The following is a 23,286-nucleotide window of genomic DNA, read 5'->3' as shown; positions in this document are numbered from 1 at the left end:
CCTTGAGCAACATTAGTCATCAATACTATTATTTAAGAAAATTAATCTGTGTGATAATACAACACAAACACACAAGCATATGAGGATAAGCTCTTCCCATTTCACTTTATTGTATTTTTAACACTTTGGTGGAGGAAAATAAGGTCATTTTTCCTCATTCATTTTATTTGGATCTAATAGATTATATATATCCGATGACAAAAATATATTATATTTATCCTTATTTTTGTTATTTATTGTGTCTAACTTGACATCACAGCTAATGGATTTGCCATTCACTTTTTCAGAAACTGAATCGTCCTCATAGTGTATTTGGGTTGGGGCAGGCAAATTTGTCAAGGTCTCTACTATACGTGAAAATAGATAATCTAGGACTACATACTTTTCTTTTTACGACTGTTGTTTTTCTACAACCTGAACTAAAGAAAAAGTAAGTTTCAAAAAATAAATAAAAACTAAAGAAAAGATTTTCTTTGTCTGACACATTAATAATCTACTTGATTAAGGTCAGTAAATCTCGAGTTTTTAAAATCAACTAATGTTTTTGAATTTTCTCCAAATACTATATGCTTTTATAAAAAAAAACCAGTGAAATGGACCTATTAGAGAAGAAACATACAAAATAAATGTTGCGAAATATAAATATTATCTAGGATATTTTGTTCTATATTTCTTAAAAAAAAAAAAACTCGCATGGAAAAGAAAATAGTGACATGATTCTTACAACTCATTCTCATGACCATTGTATCTTTAATCACTGTGATTTCAATTGTTCCTAATTCCACCATTTTCTTAAAGCAGATAAAAACAAATTGATTCAGTAAAAAAAGATAAAAACAAATCGATATAGATACTCAAATTATGTTATAAAAACAAGGAGACAATGCAAAAGAGAATATAATTTTCAATAGCATAAGTAAAAACTTATTGTTAGTAGAAAAATGGAAATTCAATTATTCCAAAGTTTAAATTAGTTGTGAATTTAACAGTTGTATTTGTTTGATAGAAACGGTTTAAATTTTTTATATTTGTTTGATGATTTTATTTCTATAATTAATACAATTATATATATATATATATACATTCAAAATATAAATGCTAAAAACTTAAATTAAATTAAAAATTATAAAACAACCCGGGCGTAGCCCGGAAAAGGCTCTAGTGAATCTAATATACATAATTTAGAATATCAAGACGAAACCAAAATCAAATTTAATTCACGGTTGATCTTATTAATATGAATCTATAAGAAGCAATTAGTGTGGGCTGGCATGCATTTAAACCAGATTCTATATACTGCATGAAAATGTAAATGTGTTATGGCCCATGTGGTTTAAAACCGTGTAAACTACTGTATTAATAGTATAAAATCTGGACATAATATCACAACTTGATAGTAGTATAACTTTAGGGTGATAAATTTAAGGTTTTTTTTTTCTTAAATGATAAATTTAAGTTAGCACATAGTTTTCAAGAACCCACTTTAACATTTCTTATACAAGTAAAAGACATTGTGTGCATATAATTGCTTATGTGCATAAAGTTCTTCATTGTGTGCATATAATTGCTTATGTGCATAAAGTTTTTCATTGTGTTCTTGCAACCTGGTTCATTGTATTATACATTTTTTTTTGAGTATTTGTACTCCATACACACAACTTCCTCCTTATTTGCATTCCATACACTATTTCCCTTCAAATTTTTTCCCTCCATCACTACCATTTTTCCCCAATTCAATGGTATCCCACTCTTTTCAGTATATTGAGCTAATTTGCTTTTTTTTTTTTGGAAAAATTGCAAAACATTTATATATTCTGCCTTTTTTTTTGTTTTTTTTTGTTTTTTGGGTCCAAAAACTTTTATTTATATTTTATAGTTTTTCTTTATAACTTTGGGACACACTTATTCCGCTCCGATAGTCCTACTACAAGGATCCTAGGGAATGTTTGAAACCCCTGACATGGGTCGGATGAAAGCATATTAGTGGATGCGACTAGCCTAACCTATTTCTTCACTTTTGGCCCAAAAGCCTAATGATCATACACATATATACCAAAATCAATTAATTATTCAGTTTATAAACAGTGATATAATTTAGCGTTTATTTTAAAGTTATAAATTGTATAAGAAAAAAAAATTGAACATACACATATCATACCACGTGTGGGTAGTTCTTAATTTGTTACAAGTAACGTATGGACCCAAAAATGGTATCAGATGGTGTATACTGGTTTGGATTTCTGAATTGCATTAGGTATATAATGTTGTTGATAGAGTATGATTTCACTTTAAAAGGCTTAACTTTAAGTCCCTAGTTTTTCAAAAGTTCCTTTAATTTTAAACAGAAAAGGTTGCTAAAAATTGAGAACAATTGGATAAATTAGGTTTGATAATGCTGCTGAACATGTGGATCTTGATTTTTTTTTCTTTAATCATCGTTGATCTTGATCTAAATTGACACTTTGGTACCATAATATTAATTTCGCTGCCTAGAGCAAAAGGTGGTGGGCCTTTTCAAATTACAGAAATAGCCCAACCTTTATTCGAGCCGGCCCTTGCAGTTGTATGATCTGTCTTGCATAACAATTAACAAATTTGTTTCAGTTATGCTACTTATCAATAAGAACAAAACCGGACCGGTGGGCAGATACTCGTACCAAATAAAAAAATCGTACCAAATAAAAAAATCGTAACCTTAGATAGATGAGATCTAGAAAGATCGAATCTCTCCCTTCAATAAAATCCAAAATTTCGAAACAGTATAATTGGCATTACTTTATAAATAGGAGAAAAACTAATTATTTATTACAAATTTGTTTTTAATAGTTAAATAGCAAAAAAATATCGGTGGACAAAGTGGGACAGAGATAATTTGAAATCCCCCCGCTGTCATACAGCACAGAGTAGGAAAACAAAACATATAAAACAATCAGGGTATCACTAAAACATCCAGCAAACCACAAGGGCACATGTGAAAATAACAACCGTAAAAAACTCATTGAAGACGACGTAAACTATATATAGCAGATCATTACCCTTTTAATTTAAACCTATTTCCGCAAACGACAGAAGGAACGAGTCCCCCATTTTCTCTGAGAAACCAAAACCAAAAGCAAAAGGAGAGAAAATGAGAGAGATCCTCCACATCCAAGGCGGCCAATGTGGAAACCAGATCGGCGCCAAGTTCTGGGAAGTCATCTGCGGCGAGCACGGCATCGACCACACCGGCCAGTACGTCGGCGACTCTCCTCTCCAGCTCGAGCGCATCGATGTCTATTTCAACGAGGCGAGCGGCGGGAAGTACGTCCCACGCGCCGTTCTCATGGATCTGGAGCCCGGGACGATGGATTCGCTCAGATCTGGGCCGTACGGGCAGATTTTCAGGCCCGATAACTTCGTGTTTGGGCAGTCCGGCGCCGGGAATAACTGGGCGAAAGGTCACTACACGGAGGGCGCCGAGTTGATCGATTCCGTTCTTGATGTTGTCAGGAAGGAGGCTGAGAACAGCGATTGTCTCCAAGGTGAGACGAGATCGCATTCATTCCTTGATTTGATTTGATTTGATGTATAGAGGTTATAGGTCTTCGTTGATGAGTATTGAATCTTGATTTTGGAGAAAATGGATTAAGTTTGTTATAAGATCTTGAATGGTGGTGAGATTATGGTTCTGATGCGTTTGTTTGGATCTTGGTGTAGGTTTCCAGGTTTGTCATTCATTGGGTGGAGGAACTGGATCTGGGATGGGAACGCTTCTGATCTCTAAGATTAGAGAGGAGTATCCAGACCGTATGATGATGACCTTCTCTGTGTTTCCTTCTCCCAAGGTCTCTGACACCGTTGTTGAGCCGTACAATGCAACTCTCTCTGTTCATCAGCTTGTTGAAAACGCTGACGAGTGTATGGTTTTGGACAATGAGGCTCTCTACGATATCTGCTTCCGTACCCTCAAGCTCGCTAACCCCACATGTGAGTGCAATTCTATAGAATTGTCTCTCTATTTCTATGTAAATGTGATTTGAGTTTTGACTTGTGTTTCGTGTGTGTGTGACTAGTTGGTGATCTTAACCACCTCATCTCGGCTACAATGAGTGGTGTTACTTGCTGTCTTCGTTTCCCTGGTCAGCTAAACTCTGACCTTAGGAAGCTTGCTGTGAACTTGATTCCTTTCCCAAGACTCCACTTCTTCATGGTGGGTTTTGCTCCGTTGACATCGAGAGGATCGCAGCAGTACAGTGCCTTGAGCGTCCCTGAACTGACCCAGCAGATGTGGGATGCGAAGAACATGATGTGCGCTGCTGACCCTCGCCACGGACGTTACTTAACCGCATCCGCTGTGTTCCGTGGGAAGCTTAGCACTAAGGAGGTTGATGAGCAGATGATGAACATTCAGAACAAAAACTCGTCCTACTTTGTGGAATGGATCCCAAACAACGTCAAGTCCAGCGTCTGTGATATTGCACCAACGGGTTTGAAAATGGCGTCGACTTTCATTGGGAACTCGACTTCGATCCAGGAGATGTTTAGGCGTGTGAGTGAGCAGTTCACTGCTATGTTCAGGAGGAAGGCTTTCCTTCATTGGTACACGGGAGAAGGCATGGACGAGATGGAGTTCACGGAAGCGGAGAGTAACATGAACGATCTTGTTGCAGAGTATCAGCAGTACCAGGATGCTACAGCCGGTGAAGAGGAGTATGAGGAGGAAGAAGAGGAGTACGATGAGGCTTGAGATGTCGTCAATGGCGTCATCTGATTCATAAGCTCTGTAAGCTGCAGCTTCTCTTTAAGTCTCTCTCCTTTTGTTTTGTTTTGTTTTTCAGTTTGTGTGCTTTGTTCGTGAAACCCAAATTCGTTATGGAATGTTAAAACGTTTGCGTGTATTGGTTTATTGTTTTTGTCAAGTGAAAAATATTGCTGTTGTTCTTTCAAGTTCTGTGTCATATTCTCGCTATTTCTATAATCTGAGCGTGTAAGCTGATAATTCTGTAGCCCGTTCAAAAGACTTGTTAAGTTCCTTCCATTTGATTCCCTAGAGACTCTTACATCTTCAAGCAGAGATTGAGCTTCCGGGATTCTATACATATGTAACTGGTAGATCGCAAGGTTACACAGCTTGTTATTGTCACGTTGCAAAGACAAAGCATTCCTATCACAGTAGAAACCAACCCATTAGTAAACAGAGGAAATAAGTGAAAGAAGTATATAATCTGAGGACTTATGTGTAAATAAAACTAGTTTCGAGACGGCGGCAAATTGTAATTCTCTCTTATCCAAATTTGAACAGCAACGATCAATTAGTGATGCAAACCGGTACGTAAATGCCTCCATAAATCTACGGTTTGATATATATAGCCCGATCTGAATTGAGAATTTCAATGCAGACCAAAACTATTATGTCATTGGGTTACTAAGGTTAGCTTAAAGGGCTTTAAGGCACAGAAAAGCCCACTAGCTCAATAGTTGTTCCCTTCTCAAATCTAGGGTTTCCGCCGTCGACGACATAAAAATCGTGATTTCACTAAACTCATCTTCTTCCTCTCGACGAAATCTGAAACAATGGTGTTCGAAGCATTCGAAGTCGTCACCGTACCTTTCAACACCGATGGCTGGGGTCCTCCAGACGCCTCCGACACTTCCTCCTCCGCTTCCTCCACCAGCGTCGCGGCCGCGAATCTCCTCCCTAACGTTCCCCTGGGCTCCTTCTCCCGCGCCGAGAAGCTAGGACGCGTCGCCGATTGGACTCGAGCTCTCTCCAACCCCTCCGCTCGTCCCCCCACCGGATCCAAATCCGATCCCTCCTCCATCTTCGATTTCTCCGCTTTCGCCGTGGACGAAGGCTTCGGCCTCGCAAACTCCTCCGGAAACGCCGACGAAGACGCAGCTTTCCGATTAGTCGACGGCAAGCCACCGCCGCGTCCTCGATTCGGACCTAAGTGGAGATTCAACAACTTCCACAACCGCAACCAGCTCCCTCAGCGCCGCGACGAGGAGGTCGAAGCGAAGAAACGCGAAGCTGAGAAGGATCGAGCTCGTCGCGATCGTCTCTACAACAACAACCGTAACAACCTCCACCACCAGCGCCGCGAAGCCGCCGCGTTCAAGTCGTCGGTCGATATACAGCCAGAGTGGAACATGCTCGAGCAGATCCCATTCTCGTCTTTCTCCAAGCTCTCGTTCACGGTCCAGGAGCCGGAGGATCTTCTCCTGTGCGGTGGACTCGAGTCTTACGATCGGAGTTACGATCGCATCACTCCCAAGGCTGAACGTCGTCTCGAGCGTTTCAAGAACCGTAGCTTCAAGGTCACAACAAGCGACGATGACGTCATCAGGCGTTTGGCTAAGGAGGATAAAGCTACTGTGTTTGCAACTGACGCTATCTTGGCTGCGCTCATGTGCGCTCCTAGGTCGGTGTACTCGTGGGATCTTGTTATACAGCGCGTAGGGAACAAGCTCTTCTTCGATAAGAGGGATGGTTCTCCTCTGGATCTGTTGTCCGTTCACGAGACTTCTCAGGAGCCGTTGCCTGAAGGGAAGGACGATATCAACTCTGCTCATTCTCTAGGCCTTGAGGCGGCTTTCATCAACCAGAACTTCGCTCAGCAGGTTTTGGTTAAGAACGGGAAGAGAGAAGCTTTCGATGAGCCGATTCCTAATGTGAACGAAGGTGAAGAGAATGCTTCTGTTGCTTATAGGTACAGGAGATGGAAGCTGGATGATAGTATGTATCTGGTTGCTAGGTGTGAGTTACAGAGCACTGTTGATCTCAACAACCAGAAGTCGTTCCTCACTCTGAATGCTCTTAACGAGTTTGATCCGAAGTACTCTGGTGTTGATTGGAGGCAGAAGCTGGAGACTCAGAGAGGTGCGGTTTTGGCTAACGAGTTGAAGAACAATGGTAATAAGCTGGCTAAGTGGACCGCGCAGGCTCTTTTGGCTAATGCGGATATGATGAAGATTGGTTTTGTTTCTAGGGTTCATCCTCGTGACCATTTTAACCATGTGATACTGTCGGTTCTGGGGTATAAGCCGAAGGATTTCGCTGGGCAGATCAATCTGAATACTTTGAACATGTGGGGAATTGTGAAGTCGATTGTTGATCTGTGTATGAAGCTGAGTGAAGGGAAGTATGTTCTGGTTAAGGATCCGTCCAAGCCTCAGGTTAGGATTTACGAGGTTCCGGCTGATGCTTTTGAGAATGATTATGTTGAAGAGCCTCTCCCTGAGGATGAGCAGGTTCAGCCACCTGAGGAGAGTAGCACTGAAGCAGAGACTAATGGAGCTGCAGAGGATAAGAAACCCGAAGGTCATGCTTGATTATGGTAAATGTCAAGAGTTGTTTTGAGTTTTATCTTTTTAATGTTCCAAAGTAATGCTCTTTTTGAAGAGCTAAAACGGTTAATTTTTTGCTGGTTTATGCTTTATGTGAGAGAGACATTATTTCACTTTGTAGAAGACTGTTGCATCTTTTGAGTCTTGTCTGAATTTACTCCTTAAATTCCGAAGCTTTTGCAGTTTTAGAGCTAGAAACGATTCAAATGGCGTTTTTAAGCTTTTTGTTGATAAGGTTATTTAACATGGCTTATGCTTTTAGTTGAATTATTAGTTGATTCAAATAGTCTTGAATATTAGATTTTGAAAGTGAAAGTGATCGTTGTTTTTGGTACATATTCCACTGATCCAGGCTGGGTTGTCACTCCAAACGGATTTGGTTGTATGGTATCAACTGATGTCGTTTGGACTTTTGGAGTTGAGCTTTTAATATATTGCCGTGTTTCTCTAGTGAAGAAGTAGCGAATATGCTTTTACAATACTCCAATTTATTGCATGTCCTAAGACATTTGATCCTTTCACAATATGTGTCACAACCTCAGACTTCCACTCTCTAAACTTTGAGAATACCTTGTCCTTTAGTGATGCAGTACTGATTTCCTGGAAACAGATGGAGCTCCCCACAAAGCTAAATGTGCAAACGTTCTTTAGATATATGTTTCCCTTCTTAAAACATATTTGTGTGATTTTCCCAAAACACAACTCCAAGCCCTCAATGTCTTTGGCTGTTAAGTAACCTTATTCAACCAAAATATCCAGCCTCTTTTGAATCATATGTTCCGAGTTTAAGTGCCATTTCTTAGCGGAGTCAAATGTTGATTTAGCTAAGCAAGACACTCCTTGTAGTACCATTCCTTCCAGATAATACAACTCATCGATGTTGTATGCTCCTAAAATAACTTTCTTACCATCCTTAAAGAACTTGATACTGAAATCTTCTGCATACTTACATCCAGACTTCTCCAGTCAGCTAAAGGATATCAGATTACGATCCAAACGATAGTTGGCTTGACTTTCTCTGTTACAATATGTTGAAATGACGATGAGTGTGATCCGTTTATGAATCTAGACCTTAACGTCTTCATAATGAAAATGAAGCTCAACAGACAAGGTCCAATGTTGGCCCAACTTATGTTCGAATGAATGACACGATCCACACTACACTTGCTAATAAAACAACCAAATATTATACTTTTTTTGCGACGAACAAGCTTCATTAGTGGTTAAACAAGTCGGTCAGAGCGGAGGGAAAACGCAAAACTTTGGACACATGTCATTACAGAAACACGTGTCAAGTTCATGATGCCAGCTGTCTTTAGTGGCTCTATAAATATGCAACGTAGACAAATACAAGAGAAATGCGACGGGTCGAAAAGATCAGAAAAACAGAAACATTTTCAAAGGCCAAACTGAGAAGATATTGTTATTTTGATCGATGAATATGGCGGCGGCTATGCAACTAACGAGAACATCTTTCTTCGGTCTCTTCAAAGCTTTTTCTGTAAGCCGAGCTCCTCCAAGAACTCTTGCGGTGGTGCTTGGTCGGAAAAGCTCTCGGGTCTTTTTTGCTTCCTCGGTTAATGACCATTCTAAGGTAATTATTCTATTTATACACATACACAATTATATAAACAGATAGGTGCATAACCGGTTTTTAACAAATAGTTCATGATTACGGATCATTTTTATTTATTTGTTAATTTTGTGATATGTAATTTTATATGTACATTTTAAAAATAAATCTGTAAAAAAAAATAATTAAATAAGATTTACACAAAACAATTAGGTTAACGTGTATTACAAGAAATTAAGCTGAATTTGAGACGTCAATGGGCGGTCAATAGTTATGAATTTTTTCCCCTTTCTATAATATCTACACAAGACTCTCGGTAGTAACAAAAGGTGGTATTAGGTTAATGTGTCTGACAATATATATCAAGTGGAATGTGAAACTTTAGAGAATGATCAATGATTCTGTTTTTATAGGGAAAAAATGATCCCGTAGAGAAGGCAAGAGATTCGAGGGCTGATTTAGCTTATGATTCGAAGAAATGGAGAGAACAGTCAGGAGAATACTCAGAAGCTGGCAAAGAGAAAGCTAAGGACAAAGCCTATGATATGAAAGACGAGACCAAAGAATATGCTGAAAAACCAAAGGATAGAGTGAATGAAGGAGCGACCAAAGCAGCTGACAAAGCCTACGAGACAAAAGAGAAGGCTAAGGACAAAGCTTATGATGTGAACGAGAAGACAAAAGACTATGCGGAAGAGACCAAGGAGAAGGTGAACGAAGGAGCCAGCAGAGCAGCTGATAAAGCATATGAGGCGAAAGAGAAGGCTAAGGACAAAGCTTATGACGTGAAAGAGAAGACTAAAGATTATGCGGAGGAAACCAAGGAGAAAGTGAATGAAGGAGCGAGCAAAGCAGCTGATAAAGCCTACGAGGCCAAAGAGAAGGCTAAAGACAAAGCTTATGATGTCAAAGAGAAGACGAAAGACTATGCGGAAGAGGGTAAGGAGAGAGCGGAGGATATGACTCATGGGTTAAAGGAAAAGGCTCAAGATGTTGGGGAGAAGACTATTGAGACTGTGAAAGATGCGTGGGAGGCTGCAAAGAACACGGCTCAGAAGGTTACAGAGGCGGTGGTTGGGTCCGGTGAGGATGAGGATAGGGCCAGGGATGATGTTGATAAGGGCTTGAAAGATTTATCGCGAAAGGCAAAGGAGAATCGAAAAGACGATGATGATGTCAAGAGGTTCTAAGTTCACTAAACATATGTGGTTTTCTTACAAATAAAAGAAAGTGTTCTTCTCTGTGTTCAAAATGTTTTGCTAAAACATTGACAGCAAGTTTTAAGACCTATTAGTCACTCTTCTAGGTTTGACTGTTAGTAAGTGTTTACTTCATACATAAGAAAAGAGCCTGCATGCCATCAATTTGGGACTAGCAATCACGTGTTTTATTTTTCCTCTCTATAAAGTTGGAGCAATGTTTCAGAAGCTTGAGAGCTTCCTGCTTGAGTTGAGGCAACATAACATAAGAAAAGATATTTTGATGTAGTAATAAAGGGGCAGGCTTTAATTAATTTGTATGCGAAGGTTGTGTATATGCCATTTGTTTATTAAATTTATCCTGATAATATAGATAATTAGATAAATTAAAAAATGAACATCCTGATAATATAGAACGAACACTTCCAATTAACATCTGAATAGATCATTTAGAAAGATGAGCAAATGAACATCCCCTAAGGCCCTAACAAAGAAACCTTAACAAAAAGACTAGCGAGTCACAAACGGAAACTGTTTTGTTCAAGATTCAACATGTTTCGCGGCGGCTTCTTGGACCAAGACAATATATGACGTCGGTTCAACTGTTTCCAGTTTGAATTCAGTCCTTCCAGTTCACAAAAATAACAGGTTTACTTATTTAAAAAAGGAAAAAAGGAACAATATATGATCAAATCTACCAATATGTATTGACATTTCACCTAAAATAAACAAAATTGTATATGATCAAATAAACATTATAAATAACTTCACGATTAGGCGTTTTAGTGTTTCAAAAAAATAATAATAATAACTTCATGATATTTTCAGACCATATTCGATAACAGATATGTGCCAAATGACCAAAATCCTTATAATTAAGATATCATTCGATTTTCATTTTGGAAACAAAAATGATAAAATACAAAGTAGACAGATTACACACAAGTTTCAAGATCTGAGATAGTAGAGATGTATTATTAACCCATTTCAAGTGTCGGATTGTTGGATCTTCGTAGAACACAAACACCACCGTCGCAGATGTAATCTCGAGATCCAGATGTGTTCTTTGTGAAGCAGCTAAAGATATTTGAGAAGAAACCCATTAGTTTTTTCATTCTACAAAACTTTCTATCACAAACAAATTTCTCTTGCATTTGTATACATGGTCTGATATATAGAAAAAAAAGGAAGGAGTCAATGATGGTGTGCAAAACAAAAACAACAACTCGTATAATTTTTAAAGACTGAAATTGAAACACGTTGCCAATATGATTCATGGACCAAAGTCCTTTATTTAAAACATGTTGGTAATGGATGTGTTAGTTGCAGAAATGTTAAACTAAGACAACATAGAGTTGTGAAAGAATGTTAAGAGTTTTTATTATATCCTCCTACCTAAGTTCTTGGAAGGAAACAATAGCTTCCTTCTACCAAGTATTTGCCTTCTTCTTCGGCTGTCGTTTGTGTTTTGGACTTGTTAAACCTGTGGACAAATGGTTGGCTTCATTTTCAACTTCAAAAGTGCACTTTATTCAAAATGAACCAAAAAATGAAGCACATCTTTTCCAATAGTTTGCTTCGTTTCTTTCTTGTAAAATGAATATTCCAAATATATTTCATGTCCACTTTATCATTAATTATTAATAACATCTTACACTTTTTCATATTTAGTAATTTTACACAAGTGTTTTGTTTTAACAATAATCTAACATAATTATTATTTAATATAAATCAAACATTATCATATTAAAATATTACATAACATAAATAAACAAACACAAAACATCATATTTTGTAAAAAAAAAAGACATCTTATATATATATATATATATTTAAATGATTACTAAGTGTTTAGAAGTAAAATGTGATATTATTTATCTTCCATTATTTTTAAACGAATTAAAGTTCTAAAAATGAATATTCTCATGTTTTTCAATATAAATATCTAATTAGATGAATAGAATTGTCAAAATTTTAAAACTGATTGGACAATATTGACATATGATTTATTTCGGTAAAATATAGAAACAAACAAAAGTTAATGACCAATTTATAATTTAGAAAGTTCAGCTTAAAAAATGAAGCAATGAACAGTATTGATTTAAATTTGAAGCCATAATGTTTCATTGTTTCGTTTTGAAGCAAGAAATGAAGCACCATAGAAGCAAAATTTGCTTCAAAATAAAATAAAAAGTAAAAAATGAAGCACGGAGATGGTCTTCTGAATTAGTTCACAGAGAAAGTTTGTCTTAGCAATATTTAGATATTCTCATGTTTTTTTTTTGTTTGATTTTTTTTTTTTAAATAAAAAAATTGACTAATAGCGAGCCGTCACGTGGCGTGGGGTCCGCTGAACAATAACGATCTGGGTTCATCCGGAAGGAAAGTGGCGAGACAGGGTCATTATTGTAGTATATTATAATCTTTTTTTTCGGGACGCGTGTGAACTCCTCTTATGATTCCCTGATGCGCATGGTCTTAGTGAATCTTATCTTCTTCTTTTTTTATAGATGCACTTTGATCTGATGCATATGCGCATGTAGAAACACATCTGGTAAATCAAGATGAAACCAACAAACAAAGTATGGAAGTATTAAAATCGGTAATAGTCAACATCTGATGTACAACAACAAGAGCATGAGCAAGCATCGTTGAAGGCATGAAACATACTGTTATCAATGGACCGTCAAACTAAAATAAATCAAGATATCATAAAATTAAATGGTTATTTTTTTAAGTTCAAGATGATAAATAATCAATTGAGTGGGCCTTATTATTGGTTTTTCGTAAATTTTTAAGGCTTCTGAGTTTCTTTCGCGTTGTTGTCTCTCTTTTTTTTTCAACGTAAAAATCAAACACACAAAATGTCAAAGTCAACCAAGAACATTTAAAAAAAAAAAACCAAGAACATTATTACAAACATAATTATACATGAATTCATAATACAAAGCATTTGTATTATAGTTCCTTAATTTTATTCTCCATTTTCTGAATATGATGGTATGAAAAAGTCACTAGTTACAAAAAAAAAAAGTCACTAGTTTGAAAAATAGTTCTTACGAAAAGGGTGTTATCTTTTTTTTTTTTTTTTAACTCAACATCAACTTTATATTCACCAAATAAGGGTACAAAGTTTTTACACCACACAAGTGTTTAAAACCTCACTTACAAACAAAGAGATTTAGTAACATCTAAGATCACTGCTTGGATCCTACACTACCAAATGCAATTCTTTGTTGTAATTTCCCCCAGTGAACACAAACTCCTTCCAAGACACAGAAGAAGCCGGTTCTTAAACCACCTAATTAGACCCCACGAGACGAGAGCTTTATGCCCCTTAGATGACAAGCACTATCCAAGGACCAAAATTGAACCATAGCATTGATCTCTATATGATAAGATTGGGGCACATGAACAACACTCCTCATCTTTCGATGCATTCCTTGAATAGATGTGTCACCACCGGTTTGAAAAACTCCGCTCCTAAGCCAAAAAACGGAACAGTTCCGTACTGACAGGCTGGTCGTATAAATAAGACCTTGAAGCGCTAGGATGGAATTGAGTTGTCGGGTTCTGAACCGCAGTCAGGACCAGTAAAGCTTCAGAACTATTAGCCTCCATATAATGTGATTTCAGCACATGGACTAACAGTAACTCACCTAAGGGCGCAGACCGACCGCAAATCCATCCCTTCAGTCACACCATCCCGACCTTAAGCCTAAAGCCGAACGTGACTGTCCGGAATGAAAAGCGGGCCTTGACATCAACTAAACGGAACGAGGACTCCACATCGCAGCTTGAAAGAGAGTAGAGATCGAAAATTGGACCAGTCACAAGCTGAACCATCGCCATTGGAGCACTTCTCCACCGCGCGTCTCCGGCAAGGACCTCTTCTCCGGAGGATAAGTCCATCGTTGAGATCCAATCCGCGCGTCAATCTCAGAGATCGGAACCTCTTTCGCTGCCAGTCGTATTCTTCCTTCTACAGTCACACCGCCGCCGGGGAAAGGTAGATCCATGGTGGAAGAACTGTCACGCCTCGTCACGCGCCGACATCAAACAGCTTTAACGGGAGATCTCCAAAAGGGAAAACTGGATCTGGTTAAAGCTGAAACCCTAAACGCCGACTCTCGTCTCTGCCGTGTCGCCTAAGGTCTCACCGCCCCTCCATTAAAAGTCCGAAGTCGTCTCCATCCGTCGCTAAGCGAGTTTCTGGAGTGACCACGACAGCACAGAGCGACAAGAATCTTGACCCAGGAGAGATGGAAAGGACGAAAGCAAAAGAAAAAAATGAGGAAAGGGAAAAGGCGTGACGCCTCCGGTGCCGCTTGCACGGCCACCGGAGCTTAGAGGTGTTTCACGAGCGGCGTCTACACGAGAGAGAATGAGAGCTTTTTTCTCTCTGCCCGAAAGTTTCAACTTGATCTGAAAAGGATGTTATCTAGTTTGTCTAAGTTTGTATTTTTCATTTTTCTTGCAGTTTGAGTATTTCCATTCTTTTTTTTCTAAGAAGTACATTTCTATATTCGTAACATATTCCTCACGTGATCTCCACCAGGTTTAAATCTGCTGAATAGTAGCGGCACCAATATCCGACTATTCGTCACAAATTGTGCTATATAAACATTGCATCTTAGATTAAAAAGTCATGAAAAGTGTCTTATATTTTTCAATATCTAATGAAAAAATAATCGTTCTGGATATCGTTCGTCTCTGTTTAGTAGAAAACCTCCTTTTCCGACTAAAATTTCATTACATATCATTGTCACCTTTTTACAAAATGTTGAAGAAAATATAGACATCAATAAAACAAGCTTCATTGGGATCAAAACCATGGTATAAATGCCATTCGTTTCGTAGCCAAGGATGAACAGTCAGATCTCCAACAAGCATTCTCGTGTAAAAAGGACGACCACTCTTAAAATAAGAGGTAGAGAGTATGGTATTCGATCGCTCATAAATATATTTTAAATAAAATAATTCAAATTTAGTATTTAATAATATTATTGTTAGTTACAGTTACTAAGTTTTATAAATAAATAAAAACATTACTCAAAAATATTTATACGTAAATATAATCATAATTATTTAAATATGACTGTAAGTATTACAAAAATGAATAAATATCAATTTTCAGTTAAATATTTATAAAAATATAACAATAAGTACTAAAATATGATATATAAAATATTAATCATACATTTGTTAAACATATATAATTGTAAAAACTAAAACAAAAAAATTATAAAGTGTTTTGAGGAAACTAATAATGCACCTCATAGTTCAAAAAAAAAAAATAAAAAAAAAATAATGCACCTCTAAAATTTGAAAGGATAAAATCTACTAAAAGTAAAAAATTCATTAAAGATAACAATTTGTTGAAAACACTCTTAAGCGCTTTATCGGTATTGGTTTAAACTTTAAAGTAGGGTCAGTGCATCTGCCCCATAACCAACTCTAAATATGATATTTATGGATCTTATTTTTACTAACATATATAATATCTAGTTTCAGTTGAGAAAGTGTTATAAAACTGTGTAAATATACACTATTTTAATTTTTTTAAAAGAAATTTAAAAAAAAAACATTAGTTTGTTTGTTCAAAAAAATTAAATTTTGATTGTATTTTTAAATAATAATTGAAAGTAATAATTATAGGGCCTTTATTAAATCCTCATAAGTAGTATCTATATAAAATATAGAGATTAATCAATTATTGAAATTACTTTTCAATTTCTCTTCAACTAGATATGGACATTCGGGGTTTCAATCGGGTTTCAGTTTTGTCCAATCAAGTCTTGGTTTTTTAGGTTTATCAAAATCAGCGCTACTCGGATTATATGAAAGTTCGGTTTGGACCGGTTCGGGGTTTATAAGGTTTGGGTCGGGGTTAGTAAATCTTCAAAAGAACCGGTACAATCCGATGTACTTTGGCGTTTGAGTTCCAATCGGTTATTCGGTTTAAAAGTACTTGATTTATACCTACTTGGTAACCAAAACATAATTAAGATCGGTTATTCGGTTTTAAAATACTTGATTTGTACATATTTTGTAGCCAAAACATAAGTAAAATCCATTAAAAATAAGAAAAAAACATTAAACTTGTTCATTCAAAATCAAACAAAATGTAAACATAGTTATTGATAGAAAAAATCAAATAAATGAAAGCATAAAACAAAAAAAAATTCTCATAAAATAAAAAATATTATTCAAAGAAAACATAACCAAAATCTAAAAATCTCAAGCCTCAATCGCCACTTTCAATCATCAACCTTCATGTAATATATAATTATTTTAAGTGTTCAATAATATCTTAGTGTATTTTAGATACATAATAGAAATTAAAATCATGTTTTTTTTTTTGCTAAAAGGTAAATATCATATAAATGAAAAAAAATTTACAAGAAATGTAGATCTAAGTTTTGTTACACCTTGGCAAAAAAGTAAAAAAAATAAGGATGTAACAAAGTTGAATATGAGATAAACGTAGTTCATTGCATCCATTTGACTATAAGCTTGAGGAAGTGCTTTCTTTCCCTCCTTGCTGTAATTGTGTTGCGCATCTCCTTATCAACGATCCTGAATATGGTGGTAGGTGGTAGAACAGTGTGGTTGTGCAGTACATTGTTTCGTTGCTTCCAAAGATGGTAAATGATACATTGGGCAGCTAGCTTTCGCAGGAGAGAGGGCGCTGCAAATGAGGTACCTCTAATCCAAGATAGGAGCTCAGCCCAAGTTCTGAACAGAGAGTTTGGTGGGTTTAACCTGCCGATAGAGAGTCGCCACACCTCCATGCTATAAGCACAAGAGAGAAGGAGGTGATCCCTGGTTTCTTCCAAAGCAGAACAGAGACAACAAGCTGTATTTATTTGAAGGCCCCAACCTGCTATTCTTGCTCTGGTTGGCAATCTGTTCAAGTTTGCTATCCACATATTAAAGTTGTTCCTTGGTATTGCTCCTTTAAACCAGATGGTCTCCGCCACCAGTTGGACAGGAGCTGAGAGGCGTATATCTTACCAAATATTTTGGGCACTGAAATTAAGATCATGTTTGGTACAATTTTTTTTAGAATTTTAAATTTCTCAGGTTCTATCGGATATCCATTTAAGTTTGGGCTCGGTTCGGATAATATCCATAACCCGAAATATCATAAAACAAGATTCATTCGGTATTTATGTCGGGTTCGGATCAGTTCAGCTTCATTTTTTCTTGGATCAGGTTCGGTTCAAATTTTTGGGTTTATTTACCCAACCCTACCGTCAAACTATATTTGAATCCTGTTTGATATTTATAAATAATTTCTTTCTTTCAGTAATTCAACTCCTATAATCAACGGTGATTTGATCGAAATACATTTTTTTCTCTGGCAAAATTTATCTTTTAGTTACATATCTACAAAATATTACTCTTATTTTCATTATACATAGTCTTTATGCATTCTTGTAATCACAATTATTTTGTTCACATCTTTAAATCCATAAATTGAGTATAACATAAAATACTTTTTCAAATTCTAAAAATTGATTTTGCAAAACATGGTTATATTCATATTTTCATTTAATAAAATGAGTAAAATATAGAAACCAATTAAACTAAGGAAAAAAGAAAGTCAACAAAACAAATATGGCAACATATAACTCATGTCCATAAAAGAAAAAAATGCAATTTATAATTTTAGACAAAATAAGTGAGAGAGAGAGAAAAGTCTCTCATCAGTTGACGTAGGGTGCCTGTGTTAACTGTATGATTAAACACGTATATAGATATATATTATACACATCTCTCTGTCTCTGTGTCAATGCAGTGTTTCATCGGTCAAATGACACCAATCTGAAACCAAGAAAAAATCCAATCCTTCCTCTCTTTTTCCTCCCTACACCTCCTCTCTATTTCATATAAAGTCTTTAAAACATCGATCATCATCATCATCTGAATCCTCTCCAAGGTCCAACTTTGAATTCCACTCCCTGGGTTTTGATTTTTCTTGATAAATCTCGTATTTTTCTTCCAACTTTTACATAAGATTCTTGTTTCTTTGCTCTGTTATTATTCTACAGTGTGTTGTGGGTTCTGAGTTGATGGTGAAACTGGGTCTCGCCAGGGTATTAAAGTCGTGTTCTGTAGTGAAGAGTTGATCCTCTCATGGGTTGCATCATCTCCAAGAAGAAGTCTCTGAAGAGACAGCATCATCACCATCATCAACATCAACAAAGGAAGGAATCATCAGAGAAGCGTTCTTCAAGGATCAATTCCTCGAGGATAGATGATTCTAGCCAAAGCAAAGAGGAGCAAGAAGATAGGTCGAGTTGCAGAGACGACGCCAAAGTTGAGTTCAGTTCGAGTAGATTTTCTGAGAAGCATCCGGAGATTTCAGAGATTGGTGATACGGATGAAGACGAAGACGAAGATACTACTACTCCACATGAGGAACTAAAGAGAGAACCTAGCGTTGCAGAACAAGTGGCTGCAGGATGGCCTGCTTGGCTTGTCTCCGTGGCTGGTGAAGCACTTGTTGATTGGACTCCACGGCGCGCTAGTACATTTGAGAAACTCGAGAAAGTAATAAGCATGTTCTGTTTTTTTTTTCTTTTGTTTTTCGAATATCTGGGGGTTCAAATGATAATCTGTTTTTATTTTGCAGATTGGTCAAGGCACTTATAGCAGTGTATACAAGGCACGTGATCTTATTAATAACAAGATTGTTGCGCTTAAAAGAGTCCGGTTCGATCTTAGCGATTTAGAGAGTGTTAAGTTTATGGCTAGAGAGATTATTGTTATGAGAAGGCTTGATCATCCTAATGTACTTAAGTTAGAAGGCTTGATCACCGCCTCTGTCTCGTCTTCTCTCTACTTGGTTTTCGAGTACATGGATCATGATCTGGTCGGACTTGCTTCCATACCCGGTATCAAGTTCTCTGAGCCTCAGGTACGTAACTAAACTATTAAGTTGCTTCTCTGTACTTTATATCAAACTCAACTTCTTGTTGTTGTTGTTCTTCTTAGGTTAAATGTTACATGAAACAACTTCTAAGCGGGCTTCATCATTGTCACAGTCGCGGTGTCCTGCACCGCGATATAAAGGGATCGAATCTACTGATCGATAGTAATGGAGTCTTGAAGATAGCAGATTTCGGTTTAGCTACGTTTTTCGACCCAGAGAACCGGATTCCTTTGACTAGCCGTGTTGTGACTCTTTGGTATAGACCACCAGAGCTTCTTCTTGGAGCTTGTCATTACGGTGTTGGTGTTGATTTGTGGAGCACAGGATGTATCCTAGGCGAACTGTACTCCGGGAAACCGATCCTGCCGGGGAAAACAGAGGTACATACACTCTTAAATCCATCTAGTACACCAGATGTTGTTAGTTCAACGGGAAGGTTTCCGGTTCGAGTGACCGATGGAACGAAACTAATATTACATGTTGTGGTTTCGGGGCCTGAGGCAGATTCTGCCCCGAACCTACTGGTATTCAAAAAAAAAAAATCCATATCTTCCAGTAAGCTGACTTATGATATAATGTTTTCTAAGGTGGAGCAACTGCATAAAATATTCAAGCTGTGTGGTTCACCAACAGAAGATTACTGGAGGAAACTGAAGCTACCACCTTCAACTGCATTTAGACCTGCCCTTCCTTATGGACGACGTGTAGCAGAGATGTTCAAGAATTTGCCTACTAATGTTCTTTCGCTTTTGGAGGCTTTACTCTCCATAGATCCTGATCGGAGAGGGTCTGCAGCTAGAGCTCTTGAGAGTGAGGTGCTTGGTTTAACCTTTATGTTTTGTTGTTATTCTTAGTTAAATACTGTGATTTGGTAACACATAGTTATTGATGAGCAGTACTTTAGAACAGAGCCGTTAGCTTGCCATCCATCTTCCTTACCAAAATATCCACCAAGCAAAGAGATTGATGCTAAACTCCGCGATGATGCAAAGAGGCAACAACGACCCGCACAGGAGAAGCATGAAAGACAAGACTCTCAGAGACGATCACACGAGAGAAAACTTATCCCACCAGTGAAAGCTAATCCATCTCTCACAGCAGCTATGGAGGTAACTTGATCTGCTATGTTTTGGTTTTACTACCTCTCATCCATTAGAATCTTAACTAAACAAAAAAAAAAACTTGTTGGCTGATACAGAATCCTTATCTAAGAACGTGTGTGATGGGTAATTCAACAAGACAAATGCATATTACAAAGGAGATGACCAGCAACAATACAACGAATGAGAGAGTCTCATACTCGGGTCCCATGATGAAAAACCGGAATCATAGTCGGTTAAGGGACAATGCAGCCCCTAGGATACCTTGTTCATACAGAGCAGGACAAAGCATGGTAGACACAGTTGGCTCGAATAAACTCATCATGGATCAGCAAAGGGAGAATTTGAGAACATTCAACAGAGCTGACACTATGGATAATAGTAAGAGGCAAATGAAAATCCCAAATGACCCGTCTTGGGTAAGCGAATCTTTTTCCTTTACTTTTGCAGATAAGAATCTCTCTTTTACTTTACATTTTGGTTTATATCTCTCTGTGTGTTTTTTTATGTGTAGTATGATTCTGAGGAAAACAAAATGTACATGTCGGGTCCATTGCTGGCTCAGCCAAGTAAAGTTGATCAGATGCTGGAAGAACATGACAGGCAGCTCCAGGAATTCACCAGACAGAAGGCGAAACAATCCAGAAACTGAATCATGTGTCTGAAATTATTTGGTTAATTTGGCGGGAAGGGACTAAAACAGAACCAGTTTGAGTCTTGTTTGTATGAAAGAAGAGTCTGATGATAAGCTTTTATCTGGTTCCTAGATTTTGAAAAATAATAATATTATAATAGAGATTTGAGATTGTTGGCTTTATGAAAAAAGCTCAGCTCTGTGATTACATAGATGTGTATAACATTTATACAGACTCATCATAAAGTTTGATCTTGTCTAGATATGTGTGTACATTTCTTCATATATTATAGAAATGTGTTTATACATACACAGGTTAAACATTTCTGTTGTTGTATTTCTTAACAGTTAAACTTTCATTCAGGTTCTTTGGGTTTTAAGGATTACTTTCACTTATCATCTGATAAAGATTGAAGTAATACAATAAGATTAGTTAAAGATTTGAAAGATGATCATTTAGGGAATTGGGATAACAAATTGTTTCTCATACACAGAACTGTGTCAGAAGGTGCCCCAAGACAATTTCCTGATTATCACATATTACTCCAAGATCTGATCTTTCACAAATTTGATACTAAAGTTTCTTTGAAATCTGACCAATTCTCAAAAACAGAAGTATGATAAGAAGCAATTATCCCCTAGACTATATTTGCAAAGTGATTTTGCCACATTTCCTTTCTACAATCAATTTCACAAAACAAATATGACATGGCTACTGAAATTGATGACATGTCTTATAGCTTAATATGATATGGACAATTGCATTTAGTGTTAATTTATATTTTTGGTAAATTTTTTAAAATATGGTAATAACTCATATATTACATTTAATGTCAATTTATTTTTTTGAATTTGTTTTTAGAATATGGGAATAACTCATAAATCATCATTAAAATAAATATATTCAAATATGGCATTATAAATTTCGAAATATAATTTAATTATATAATTTTAATTATACAATTTTATTACTAAAATTTTCAAAAATGTATACAGTTTTTTTAGAAAATTATAAACATTTAATCATAAAATCATTATTTTCTTATATATCTACAAATTTTATAAATATTGTTTTATTTTATTTTTTGGTAATTATGCAACTTTTACAAATTTATTTAATATATTTAATTAAAATAAATAGATAGAAAAATCTATCTAAGATTATAATTTCAAATATATACATGCATATTCTTAAATATAATTTTTATGTTTAATTAAATCAAATTTATATTAAAATATTGATACGAAAAAGAAAATTTACAATATTAATAAATTTTATTTTAAAATATAATTTATATTTATTTGTTAAAAAATATTTTAAATTTTTTTACTGCACACGGTGCAGAAAGACACCTAGTTTACTATTGTATGCGGAACTAGGAATCCTAATTTGGCTAGGGAGTGTATGATTACATTTTGAAAATATAAACCACTATCCAACATAACAGAAATTTATGATGTGTGACCTATAAATTAATGAATTTTATCGGTTTCAAATTGGACCAATTCAAAACACCACACAAATAGATAAGATAATATATTTTGTAAAGCTTATATAACTATATATTCTGATGAAAATCATAAATTAGTAAATATAGTTTAATTAAATACAAAAAATGTTATATTACTTTTTTTTATAATTACAATGGAGTCTATATCTATTTTTAACCCTTCAAAATGTGTTAATAATATTTAGTTAGGTTATATCTAAAAATATTTTTATTTTATGATACATATCTCATATACACTAATTAATAAAAACAACATTATAAAGTAAAATGTATAAAATTTAATTGATATATAAAACGTGAAATCAATTATTATTTTGATTTAACAAAAAATATTAAAAATATATAAACCTAACAAGAAACCAAAGTACATTAAGAATGTTTTTAATTAGGAAAATATTATAATTTTAGTATTTATTAATTTTATAGTGCTTTTACTGTATGTTTACAATTCACCTAGAAAAAAATTATGAGATTTTAAAAGTTTTTCTTACACGTAACAGCTAAGAATGCAACCATCACACTTTATTTCGTGGATACTCTACAACCAATTTTGTGTATAATTGTTTTAGGATCTTGATTCATTTTGTTAAAACAAACTTAGTAGAAAGTTTTGATGTGATTTGATGATACTTTATAGCTATAAATGGTGAACAAAGAACGAAATAGAATATTGTTTTTTAATATTTTTAATTTTTTTATAATTCATAAAAAATAGTTTTTTCTTTTCATTCTTTTTCATTTTTTTTGTTTTTAGCACTTATAATTCAATGAAAAATCCAAAATATTCTGATAATTCTGAACCAAACAGGCCAGCAAAAAGCACAAAAAATACCAGCACACATCTTTAAAATAACCCCATACAATGTGGGTAAAATGTAACTTCAGAGAGAATGAAATAAACAAAGCAAGAATGCTTTTCGATCTATCTCACGGATGCTCATGGCAAGCGACATGAGATTTTTAGTAAGAGAAATAATCCATTCAATCCAAACCCATGGTTTC

At 35.7% G+C, this 23,286-nt stretch overlaps 4 protein-coding genes across 5 annotated transcripts; all 4 read left to right on the top strand.

Annotated features, from left to right (window-relative positions):
- Window positions 1-3,040: 3,040 nt before the first annotated feature.
- On the top strand, window positions 3,041-4,926 carry LOC111200975 (tubulin beta-4 chain-like). Its single transcript, XM_048740042.1, has 3 exons — window positions 3,041-3,521; window positions 3,697-3,966; window positions 4,053-4,926. Exons 1-3 carry the CDS (start codon window positions 3,128-3,130, stop codon window positions 4,724-4,726), a joined length of 1,338 nt encoding a protein of 445 aa, XP_048595999.1. The 5' UTR covers window positions 3,041-3,127; the 3' UTR covers window positions 4,727-4,926.
- Window positions 4,927-5,484: 558 nt separating this feature from the next.
- Window positions 5,485-7,461, top strand: LOC106418273 (eukaryotic translation initiation factor 3 subunit D). Its single transcript, XM_013858940.3, has one exon. It carries the CDS (start codon window positions 5,554-5,556, stop codon window positions 7,309-7,311), a length of 1,758 nt encoding a protein of 585 aa, XP_013714394.3. The 5' UTR covers window positions 5,485-5,553; the 3' UTR covers window positions 7,312-7,461.
- Window positions 7,462-8,675: 1,214 nt separating this feature from the next.
- LOC111200976 (late embryogenesis abundant protein 14) lies at window positions 8,676-10,274 on the top strand. Of its 2 annotated transcripts, XM_048740041.1 has the most exons (3): window positions 8,676-8,920; window positions 9,313-9,783; window positions 9,817-10,274. In XM_048740041.1, the coding sequence occupies exons 1-3, from the start codon at window positions 8,762-8,764 to the stop codon at window positions 10,087-10,089; spliced, it is 903 nt and encodes a 300-aa protein (XP_048595998.1). In that variant the 5' UTR covers window positions 8,676-8,761; the 3' UTR covers window positions 10,090-10,274. The 2 variants fall into 2 exon arrangements, with proteins under 2 accessions (XP_048595998.1, XP_048595997.1); XM_048740040.1 differs by having other exon boundaries at window positions 8,677-8,920; window positions 9,313-10,274.
- A 7,629-nt stretch (window positions 10,275-17,903) lies between these two features.
- Window positions 17,904-21,034, top strand: LOC106418237 (probable serine/threonine-protein kinase At1g54610). The gene is made up of 7 exons (XM_022692685.2): window positions 17,904-18,657; window positions 18,740-19,024; window positions 19,102-19,419; window positions 19,627-19,854; window positions 19,936-20,148; window positions 20,238-20,558; window positions 20,654-21,034. The coding sequence occupies exons 1-7, from the start codon at window positions 18,241-18,243 to the stop codon at window positions 20,789-20,791; spliced, it is 1,920 nt and encodes a 639-aa protein (XP_022548406.2). The 5' UTR covers window positions 17,904-18,240; the 3' UTR covers window positions 20,792-21,034.
- Window positions 21,035-23,286: the final 2,252 nt, after the last annotated feature.

Source organism: Brassica napus, chromosome A9 (assembly GCF_020379485.1).
Source record: "Brassica napus cultivar Da-Ae chromosome A9, Da-Ae, whole genome shotgun sequence".
NCBI lineage: Eukaryota > Viridiplantae > Streptophyta > Magnoliopsida > Brassicales > Brassicaceae > Brassica > Brassica napus.
The sequence above is the reverse complement of the archived record's forward strand: the minus strand, read 5'-3'. Positions and strand labels throughout refer to the sequence as shown.